This window comes from Schistocerca nitens, chromosome 7 (genome assembly GCF_023898315.1).
Source record: "Schistocerca nitens isolate TAMUIC-IGC-003100 chromosome 7, iqSchNite1.1, whole genome shotgun sequence".
Lineage (NCBI taxonomy): Eukaryota > Metazoa > Arthropoda > Insecta > Orthoptera > Acrididae > Schistocerca > Schistocerca nitens.
The window spans coordinates 484678990-484691466 of record NC_064620.1 but is presented as its reverse complement, the minus strand read 5'-3'; the positions used below and the strand labels follow the sequence as shown (position 1 = coordinate 484691466).

Below are 12477 nucleotides of genomic sequence, written 5' to 3'. Positions count from 1 at the left end.
TTTTTGGGGGAAAAAAAGAGCTGTTTCTATTTTAAGCTCTTTAAATCCCACCACTGCAAACAGTATGGGAAGATATAGGATCTTAAAAGCATATTATAGATCTTCCTAGCAATATGATACTGAATTAAAGTCCTGTTGTGTGTTGATAAATAAATGAGATGAAGCCCAGGGATGGGGGATGTATCAGACATAAGCAATGATAAGATAAAGCTTACAGTGTGTAGGATATCATTATTATATACCAAAGAAGCACATTGTTTTCTTTTTGTAATAAAGGACAGTATTCATCCGAAAAATATGGAATAAATTTCCACTTTCTTATTTTCAAACAGGGCATTATCTTTAGGAAATATAAAGAAACCCATTCATTTATAAAGTCTTTAATAGTTATATATATAAATATATATATGTATATATTTATAACATGGTCATTTCATTTCTTTTTTACATTACATGTATTATTGGACTGACTAGTTTCAATTCAGTGTTGCATTATGAACAAGCAGACTGTTAAAATTTATAAATATTATGGGTAAATTATTCTAATTTATAAATGAATTCTTTTCCAAATTTGCAATTTATCTTAACATAACATTATTATGATCTCCAAACCACTTGTAGTCATATATTCGAGATTAAAATGGCACACAATTTTATAGAACCTGTGCCATAACTGAGGGAAAAAAAAATCATTTAACTTCATGTAAATTTTCAGGATTATACATTCAGTGGTTTTGACACCAATTTCAAGCTTTGACTGGACTGAATAAAATATCTAAATTTGGATTCTTAAAAGAGACCAAACAATTGAAAAGTTTTGTTTATATAAAAAAAAGGGAAATTAAAAAAGGAAGGTCAAAAACAACTATATAAGCAGAAAACTGTACAACAGATAAATATAATCTGTCCAACAACAACATATGAAAATAACTGATGTATTCCTAAGTCTGATAAAACATTTATAAATTTGGAATTAATGAGGTAAAAAAGAGAACTGGAAATGTGAAAATATGAGAGGTAAGATGAATACAGTGGATACTCGATTATCCGACCTCATTTATACGGATTTGTGATATCTGGATTGTCAACCATGAGCAAATATCTCTGTACACTATCCACCTGCAGTGAGCACAGCAGAACAACAGCAGGAAATGTAAGACGATACAGAACAAAATGTAGAACTTTCAAATGGTTCGAATAACAGTGTGATACTGTGAGTTCACTATGATTAAAACAAATTCGTGATGTAGCAGCAATGAAGAGAAAAAACTGTTTGCTTCAAATGATAGTTGCCAAATATTTTTAAAGAAATCAGATACAGTGACTTTCATGCAATTTTGTTAGGTATTTCATGTTTAAGATTACAGTATTTTAGTAATTTTAAGAAAATATGTACGTGTGTATGAAAACCTGTCTCTAATCTCCTACCAAACATTGATGTTTTGTTGATTTTAGTAAGTTTAATTTGTTTTTATTGTTCTGAACGAACAAATAATATTATGTATTAAACCTAGAAAGATAACCATGTGACAGTGTACCTAAAAGATAAGAATGTGCAGGTGATGTAGGTTATCATTCTAAGAATTAATAATACAAAAATCATTTTTCTTCGTAAATTCAAATATCCAGATTTTCGATTATCCAAATGACTTACAACAATTAGTTTGGTTAACTGAGTTTCCACTGTACTTATATTCCAGAAGAAAGTGATTCTTGTGGGAATCAAAGTGAAAAAAGGTGGAACTGAATTGCTTTGAGGTAAAGAAAAAGATGAGGTAGCTAATAAGCAACAAACCTGAGAAACAGCACATAGTCGGTGGGACTGTTGTTGTGGACGGGATTACCTTTGCCTGTCTGTACTGCTACCAAAAGAAGTAGTTGCTGGAGCCCACATAAAAACAGGAATTTTACAGCTTAAGACATGATAATAGCAACAAATCAGATGAAATGAACTTAGGATTTCACGGAGTGGTCCCATTAAGAAAAGTACATCTGGTTTCTACAGCTTGTGGTTTAAATGCTATACAACATAAACAATGCCATTGCAATGTGAAATACAAACATGGAATGCAAGAAAAATGATGCTAACTGGTAAATATATATAAATTTTGAAAATACTAGTACAGTTAACCAGACATATTTCAATTAAACTTAAAAAAAAATTGTTTACGAGAATTTTTGGTTAAAAAGTGTAGCTCCATTCACAATTTTTTTAATAACTTTTCATAATGTGCTGCTGCAAAGATAATTTGGATGGTTTTCAAACGAGGAATTACTTTTGCACTTTTTTTATTTGGCAGAAACTGTCCCATAAGACTGCCTCACACCACATGAAATGAACTAAAAGTTTTCTTGTTAAGTGCTATGGAAAATGGCAACTTTTATAGTATTTAAAAAATATTCTCTTTGGATTCTGAATAACTGATTACACAGCTAGTATAGTTTCCTTCCAGCAGAATCCTCTGGACTTCTTCCAGTCACACTTGTCATCTAGGTGTAATTTTACATTAACACTTTTCCAAAATAAAATGCTAAGCCTCTGCAAAACACCATTTAGCTAAAACAACACACATACAAAAATAATTACAATTTAATTATTTAAATCCCTATTCCTACGTATTTTGTACTTTCCTGCAGGCTGGATTCTAACCTGCATCCCTACAGTCCATTTCACACTCAACGAGGTAGATTCTACAACACACATCAGAACAGAGACCTGCAGTTAACAGAGAATACACTCATCACCATATGCAAGGCACAATGGCATTTCTTAATTTCTTAAACATACACACCCACCATCTTTTTACATAGCTATCTTCTGAACCAATTTAACAGAAATATAAAGTTACATGGCTAACTAATAAGGACTGGGCTGGAGGTTTCTAATGTATTTTGGTTACTGGAAAGGTTGTTGAAGATGATGAAATTTTCAACAACGGGCTGCACAAACAGAAATTTAGTAAAATTTCACTTGATGTTTTGAGGACATGAATACAAAGCTCTCCAGATAATGTAGGTTTGATATCAGCAAAATTATTTTTTAAGGATATCACAGGAAACAACAGAGAAACAAAGCAATGCTCTACATTCTATAACTACAACTTCAGATGACATGAGAAACAAATTAAGAATTATACTGGACTAGCAGCACCACACATTAAGTCATGAGCTCAAAATTGTTTGAATTTAACGACGCTGTTATAAATGAATCTTTCACAGTTAAAAAAAACTGAACAAAGCTTAATTTTTTTACATGCTTTATAAGAAAGTAGGATGGGTACATTAAAAGATACAACACGTATTTAACCGGCAATACTTACAAAGCTACAAAGTCTTTTCAAGCAGAAAATTGGTGATGTCAATAATGACCACATACATCATAAAAATGTTTAAGTGGTAGAACTGTCATGACTTGTAATTTCTAGGAAGTGTACGATTTACTCTCTTACTTCAATGAAGACTTTTTGTTGTTAATTGCTGTTTAAAAATTTCTGCAAAGGAACATGATTATGTTCTATGCTACGTAGAAAATAATTTAATCTGTGAAAATAAGTTGAGGAAATAATTGTACGGTGAGCACATTGCTTGCTTTCCTTGTAACTACATAACAATAAACGAATCATTGTAAAAATTCTTGAACAAACATCAACAGAAGATAGTCTTTAATGGCATTTAACTCTACTCCATTTTTTCCTTTAAGCTCAATGAACATTGGGGAAAGGAAAGAATTGCTGAAAGTCTATGTATTTGAAATGTTAGTTAGCACTATCAAATTTGGCAATTGCGTATGATATACACAAGACTAGGCACTATGAGGTAGGGAAAAAACAGGGAGGGCACAGACAAATAGAATTTATCAGTGTAGCTACAGCAGAGTAAAAGAAGTGGAGGTACATAGTTTAAAAATGACAACTGACAGAATCTTCTGAATTAGATGAGTGTTGGTACAATAAAATACTCTTTCAAAGAAATAAAAGAAATGCAATATTATATTTCAAGTAATTGTGGCTGCACCTGATAAGGAGTATACTACACTGACAATGCAGTGCAAACTGTTCCCACTACTATGCTAAATGATTGGAATGGTTTCCCTGTAGTAAAAACTGATTAAATAAAATATTACAACATAGTTGCATACTGTCATCTCATTCAGCAAAAAGCTGAACAAGGATAAATATACACAAGAAAATGAAAAACATCACGCTTTCTATACTACTAACAATATCATTCTTCTAACAGATGGTTTTTATGAACTCTGTAACTGCAAGCCTACTGCCATGTATTCCAAACAATAAAATACTGTCATACAAAAATAGCGGACATATACAGATATATGTAAATATGTATCAAATATTAGTTTAAAATTTATTTCTAAGAATAAGTACACTCCATTATGTAAGTAAAAACGTAACTTTATATTTAAGAGAGGTAATATTCCATGTGCTTACAAACAGGCTATCTGTTTTAAATGCTAATTTTAAATAATTAAAACTGGGAAGTTGGTGGAGTAACAGTGCATTCTACAACTACTTTGGTTCAGATAACACAGAATTCTACATAAATGTAATAAATTACATTTGGTTAGCTTTAAACAATATATACAAGCAGCACAATCAATATAGTCATACCAAAAGTCAGCAGAGGGAAGGGAATATGGCATTAAATAATGAAACTGTTAACATTTCAATCAAAAATGTTAAAACAACAAAAGAAATGAACTAAGTCTTTTCAGAATTACAGGCTACTTAATAAGCAAAATAGCTGCTATCTTTTGTGCTGCAAGAGGCAGTAGATCTTATGCTGAAGGCTTCAGAAGATCTAGGAGAGGTGATTGCAGATATCACATAACTACTAATGGAAGCCTGCATTCATAGTGTCAAATCATAAAATGATAAGTTACGAGGCTCTTCACACTTTTGTTTGTTTAGCGTAACCAACTCACTATTAATGAACTCATTATTTTTAAAAAGAAACTTCTGTAATATACTTCCATGTGCTGCTTGTAAAGGCTTAAAGCTTTCACATTCATATAATTTTTTCAACAACTATTCAAAATTAAAATTCACAAAGTATCTACATATACAGTGTTTGCCAGAACAGATAAAAGGCAAAGAGTATTAGGAGGAGCAACAGATGTACTGCTGAGAAACCAATAGTAAGGAATGAAATTTAAGCTGAAAAAAATATTGTGCCTGAGACGAAAACAAAAGACATAGGAATAAAGCAGGGTGCATAATGAATCATCTGGACATAAAATAATGGAAAGGCAACCACTCACCTGTAGTGGATTGATGCATGGACCACAGAAACACATAATGATAAGCAAGACTCTAGCCATGGCCACGGGAGAGGAGGAGATTGCTGTTTTAATGTCTCATTGACAACGGGGTCATTACAGATGGAGAACAAGTTCGTTATGCGTTTCGGTGCTCCACACATTGATCTGTTATAGGTGAAAGGTTGCCTTTCCCTTATTCTACATATTGCGCCATCAAGGAATTTTCAGTTACTGAATCATCTACACAATTATTCTACTCAGTAAACTGAGGCCATATCACAGATTATAAAATCAACTTCAGGATCGAATAAATGACAGCATAATCTTTCAGATGCCTTCAAAAGTTCTAAGGACAAATGTTTTATGTAATATTGATCAGAGACTGGTCAGTATTGTGCTCGCATCTTTTTTCCCAAATGAAGCATACATCATCATTTGAAATATTTCATATCTCTCAAATGTGTGGAATGGTAATCCTGAATTCATACAGCATATACAGTATATCTAAGAGTTTATAGAAAGGCAGTTGTAAGATATTTCCCTCACATAAACTTACTATTAAATACAGGGAAATTTCAGTTCTCAGCAATATTCTGTATCTCTCTCTAATCAAGACTCATATCACTATTTCATAAATCATTGGCAAACTGTTGTATCCAGTGACTTTAGTTAATGCATGTGTCATTTAGTCTACTGGATTTTGCAAGTGTGTTGGGTAAAAAGAAAAAGAGTGTTGTGAGAGGGAAAATTATTTTTACATCCACTGCTCTTATGCAAGCTATAGAAACTATCAAGATTTCAAAACAATTTCATTTTTAATAACAGTGACTGTTGTTTGTATGCTGTGACCCAAATTAAGTCCCGATTAATTTCTGGGGCAGAAACGATTAAAATGGAATGAAAATGTTAACAACTGAGTAACTGAGAAGACTGTATAAACAATACAGGCAAAAATTACCCAACAATGGCAAGCAAGCTGATCAGCACAACACTATTACAATTTTTAGTAAAATACTTGTTATATAAAAATATTAATTTAAGGTACTTTAATTCTCTTAGAAGCAGCTAGAGTACCAACCGGTTATGCAAATTATGAAAGAATTGACACAAAAATTTGTCTCATGTACAAGAAATGGTAGCACAGATTTGATCTAACATTTTGGCTGTCATCTTGACTGATGAGTTTAAATATACCACAATGCTCAGATAAAAAGTATCTTAGTTCATTGCTTCAACACATCTCAGCCTTTATTATTAGAATGTTATCCCTATGTATGGCAATGACAGTGAAATGTTACACAAAATATTCCTACGAACTCACTCCTAGTTGGCTTTAAAAAATACTGTTTCAGAGCAGAATTACTGTGCACCTTCAAAAACAGGAGAGGGTGGGAAGTGTAATCTAAAACAATCAACTACGTCACTCTATACCCCTACTGCAGGAATACAAAACCTATATATTTCATTTTGTTTTAGAAACACAAGTAAAAATAATTACAAAACTGACACATAATGGAAATACGCAGAATTAAAACATCACAAATGACTAGTAAACAGATAACATAAAAAAATCCAGACTGAAAATATTATGCATTGCCAGCCAGTGCTCTTGCAGCTTCCTCAAGAGTTGGATAACACATGGATATGTATGCAAGATAAACAACAGTGTCACAAACAAAGATAATGATGGTGGCAGTAGAGACAGTGGATGATGCCATCCCTGCTATTGTTGTTGTTGTTGCTGCTGCTGCTGCTGTTGGGGTGCTGTAGGTGACTGCTGTTGCTGTAGTTGGGATTGCTGCTGCTGCGGTTGCTGCTGTGGCTGGGGCTGCTGTTGCTGCTGCTGCTGTTGTTGTTGCTGCTGGAAAGCTTGGTTGAAGCGAGGTAGTGGTACAGGTTTGTTTGAAACATCCTCTGATGATTCAAGGAGTGATGCCATCATTTCAGAGGAAGTGCTGGCAGACCCAGATGCTCCTGTTATGTCCAGAGATGTTGCTGCAGATTCCATTAGATGTAAAAATTGGGAAGAAATATTTGGGTCAGGGACAAGGAGGCCCTCTGAGCCTGATTCACCTACAGAGAGCAATCGATGCAGTTCTTCTTGCACACCACCAGTACTTTCATCTACTATGTCTTCAGATAATGAAGCTGATGTCGATGGTATTAGGCTGAGATATGGCGAGAAATCCATCGTCCCCTCTGATTGTGAGAGAGAACTTGGTGAAGGATACTCCATTTTTACACCACTTCCATGTTCAAATGACTTAAACTGAGATGATGGTGGGTATGGAGGTGGTGGAGGGACTGGATGTTGGTGACCATAAACCAATTCTGTCAATAGTTCAGTAGTACGGGAATCTTCTGATACTTGTGGTCTGTGGTGCACTGTCACCGCAGATCTCTCACCTGATGCCATAGATGTCGTTTCTGATTTCAGCAGAATTGAACTGCTCCTTGAAGGCGAATGCTGGAGAATTTCCTCAATAGATGGTGTTTTTAGTGGATCATCTTCCACATCTTCCTCCAACATCAGTATATCCTTTGTCTCTTCTACATCACAAAAAGATGAAGATGGACCAGGTATTGTAGAAGACTCTCCTTCAAACTCTAAACTTGTAGATACAGTGGCTTTTGATGTCGAGGGTCTAGGGCTTACAACAGATGATTTTCGAGATATCTCAGCAGCAGCGGCAGCAGCAGCGCGAACTCTTTTACCCCTGCCCCTCGTCACGGGGCCTGCTGCTGCACCATGGTGACTCTTTTTGATATGACGTACCAGATGATCCTTCCGGCCGAATCTCTGGGGACAGAACTGGCACAAAAAATCTCTCTTCCCAGTGTGGACTACTAAATGTCTACGGACATCCTTACGAGTGAAGAATTTACGGTCACAATGGTCACAACGATACTTTTTATCTGAAGGGTTTTTGACAGTTCTTGATCCAGCATGCACTTTAAGATGGTAAACAATTTCTTCTTTGTTGGCAAACACTTTTCCACACATTTTGCATTCCAAATTTCCTTCTTCAGCTGCATGCACAGCAACATGCTTCCGGAAACTGAGAAATGAACTATATTCTTTCCCACAACCCTCTCTTTCACATCTGAAAGTTTTCTTCACTGGGCTATGAACTTTCACATGGTTCTTCAGATGATCTTTGCGATGGAAAGTTCTTTCACATACTGTACACCTATACCTTCTCTCATCAGAATGTATAAGAACATGTCGCACAAGCTTAAACTTTGAAGAAAATGCCTTTTTACACTGTGAGCATTCAAATGGTCTCTCTCCAGTGTGAGAATACATATGCTGGCTCAGTTTACCTGGGCTGCCAAATGCTTTCAAACATACATGGCACACATGTCGACCAGGTGATGGCCCCGTCCTAGACCTTTTTCTTTCTGCAGATGAGGTGCCACCACTTTCACTACTGCCATTGCCACCACCGACAAGGCCTCCACCACTGGCTGCAGCACTTCCGCTACCTTCACTTCCACCACTACGACTAGATGCTGCTCTCTGAAGATTCTCTTCATTCTTTGCATCCTTCTTACTTCTTCCCGAAGACTTCCTAGAACTGCTGCTAGTTCTCATCAAACGTTGTCCCTCCAAAATACTACCACCTGCTTCCATGGCTGTGTCGCCGCTTCTAAGAGTATGTCGTGATGTGCTAGGTGTAGACATTTCTGTGGTAGTACTAAGAGGGATATTAATTTGTGCCTCAGCAACTGGACGGTGCTCTTCTTGCAACACTTCATCTCCTCGATGTACTGTGGAGAGAGAGGTACCTGGAACTGCGCCATCGCTACTATCATCTCGGGAAGACATGACGGCGGGAGTCGGGAGCCCGCGCCTAGTGCTGGAACGACCACCCGTCGCCAGAGCCTTGGTCAGGGTGGCGCAACGGTTGCACACCTGGCGTGTGCCCACCAGTCGCCGATGGCACCTCCGACAAGTGGCTGGTGGAGCACCCCTGGCTGGGGGCCGGGGCCGCAGCTGCCGTGAACTCCCGTGCTCTTCACGGGTTTCTGTCAGTGTAAAAACAAAAAAATGACATTGATTACTGTTACAGACAGATTGTTATCCCAACTATTATCAATTTCATGATGACTGATCCCTATCTTCAGGCTCCTCACTGGCCTCATCACATGATGATCACTGTCTTGCAGCTCTCAGAAATTGCTGAAATGTCTACTTTTATTTTGTAAGTGTTATATCTTGGTTGAAAAGTGGGCAATATAGGCAGAAGTATTTACCAGAAAGCATGCTTCTTTAGAGCATTACTTTTTCTTGAAAGTGTCAACTTTGAAGAGGTACAGAAGCCAGACTATAGTTTTCGGGAACATTCTCCAGTGCATAGATCAAAGATCATTCTCTATTTACTGGCACATTTTCATTGTTTTGTGAGTAGCCATTTCATCACAACAATGTCAAATGCAAGTCACTAAGCTTGAGCTTACCATCACGTTTCAAGGAGGACTAAACATGGCCGTAAAGCTTGGACTTATGTTACTTACATCTCATATCATTACTAATAAACAGCCCTTATGTGAAGTAAGAGTGAGTAAACAGTTCCTATAGGAACTGCAATTTATGTGAGGATCACCACAGTAGCCACACAAATGCCACGTCACTACTATTTTGTGCGAGAAGTGCCTATTGCATCGGCAGAGATTGATTACACTGTTTCATATGTGACAAAATGGAATACCTACAGTTGTCCTTCTGTCCTTTCAATGTTATTTATTATATGGGTACCAGTTTTGGTGATTCAATACACTACCTTCAGGCCTTAACTGACACATATTGGGTTTACTCCAAGTGTATACACAATTCCATCAATGGCCAACATCTATGAACTGTGTAGACTGTAACAATAATGATGTGTTTCCAACCCATCAACTACCAACTTACCCTCCAGGGATCCCCAATTTGAGTTCCTGAAGCATCTCTGTAATACTTGCGTGGAGCTCGAAACTACCAAACAAATTTAGCAGCCCACCTCTGAACTGCTTCAGTCTCTTCCTTTAATGGCGTGGAAAGGTCGCAATAGTGTCCTATATGCGGTCTCCTTTACAGATGAACCACACTTTCCTGAAATTTTCCCAATAAACTTAAGTCAACTATTTGCCTTCCCTACCTCAATCCTTGTATGCTTGTTCCATTTCATATCACTTTCCAACATTATGCCCATATATTCAGATGATTCGACTGTGTCAAGCAGGACACTGCTAATGCTGTGTCTGTTCATAATGGGTTTGTCTTTCCTACTCATCTACATTAAAACATTCATTTATGTACATTTACAGCTAGCCACCATTTATCACACCATCTAGAAATTTTGTCTAAATCATCTTGTATCATCCTAGAGTCACTTATCTTCGACATCTTTCTGTACACCATAGCATCACCAGCAAAGAGCCGCAAATTGCTGCCCACCTAATCTGCCACATCATTTATGGATGTAGAAATAACAGACATCCAATCACATATTTCTGTGGGGCACTCCTGACAATATCATTGTCTCTGATGAACACTCGTCGTCGAGAGCAACATATTGGGTTCTGTTACTTAAGAAGTCTCCAAACCAGTCACATATGTGGGAACCTATTCCATATGCTTGTACCTTTGTTAACAGTATGCACTGAGGCACCATGTCAAATGCTTTTCAGAAATGCAGAAATATGGAATCTAACAAGATTAAGAAGGAAAGCTGTTACTCACCATATAGCAGAGATGCCAAGTCATAGATAGGCACAACAAAAAGACTCTCACAATTATAGCTTTCAGTGTTAAGGCATTTGTCAACAATACACACACACACACACACACACAAATGCAAACGCAACTCACACGACTGCAGTTTCAGGCAACTGAGCCCATCCTGGATTTTCCACTGTTTGAAACATGGAATCTGCTTGTTGCCCCTTATCCATAGTTTGCAGCGTACCACGTGAGAAAAGATTAAGCCGAGTTTCACGTGAGTGATGTTTTCTAAAACCACGGTTTTCAGTCTCTGTGAAAGTTATTACAATCAAACTCAAAATATGTTCTAGAATTCTAAGGATATTGCGCTGTAATTTTGTGGGTCCGTTCTTTTACCTTTCTTATAGACAGGAGTTGCACACTTTTTTCCAGTTACTTGGAACATTCACTGGGACATTGTGCTGGGCAAGAGATTTGCGATAAATGCAAGATAAGTAAGGGGCCAATGGGACAGAGTACTCTTTATAAAACTGAACTGAGATTCCACCCGGAGCTGTAACTCATTTGTCTTCAATTACTCCAGTTGTTTCTCTACAGAAGGGATGCTTGTTACTATGTTCTCCATATAGGCCTCTGTGCGATAGTCAAACAATGTTTGTACGATTCTCCTGCACGAACAATTTCTTAAACTTGGAATTTAAAGCTTTGGTTTCTGTTTTCCTATCTTCAACTGCCACAACAGACTGGTCAACAAGTAGCTGGACAGAAGCCTTCGATCCGTTTAGCAATTTTACACAGGACCAAAATTTTTCTCAACCCTTCCCGTGGCACCCAACCTATCCTTTTGATGAATGTTCCATGACTCGCTAAATACCTCAGAGCTTTCATACTCGGATTTTAGCCAGCTCTTTGCCCCCAAGAGTAATTTGAGCTAGAGAACTTTCTTGGAGGCCAGTAAATTCAGGAAGTTTGTTATGAATACTTCAACAATTTACCGATAAAATTTTGACAGTTGAAATGTCTTTACTCTGACCAGCGCCTGATGTTCCTATCTGCATGTCGACTGGTGGGTGATCATCAGAGTACGCCAAACTAATGTCTAGCTTTAAAAAAAAACTCTTGTGCACTTCACAAGCACCCTGCTATCCGAGTAGCTGCTTCATCCGTGTAATGCACCCCTGAACTATCAAGGGGAATCCCACAATTCCCCACCTAATAATGCAGGTCTAGAAATCTGCAGTCACAACTGTCACAGAGTTGACGAAGCCTATGGTTTAGACCCTCCACTTGGCTTCACAGCCAAGGTCTCTGATCAACTCTGGGTACAATGCTACAAATTCGAAGCTTTGGTTGCACCCCTCCTCCTCCCCATGCGAGGCCAGCAATATTCACCACCTCCACTAGCTAACTGTATAAACTGAGAATGGCCACAGAGCCCATGCAATAGGTGTTGTTGGTGCCGATGTGAGCCACAACGTGCACACATCTGCAC

General features: G+C 37.3%; 1 protein-coding gene across 1 annotated transcript in view; it reads right to left on the bottom strand.

The window, feature by feature from the left end:
- Window positions 1-6936: 6936 nt before the first annotated feature.
- LOC126195700 (PR domain zinc finger protein 10-like) overlaps window positions 6937-12477 on the bottom strand; it is a 91836-nt gene continuing 86295 nt past the window's right edge. The window contains exon 7 of the mRNA XM_049934328.1: window positions 6937-9275. Within this exon, the coding sequence (XP_049790285.1) occupies window positions 7002-9275 (2274 nt within the window). The 3' untranslated portion in view covers window positions 6937-7001. The remainder of the gene's footprint in view (window positions 9276-12477) is intronic.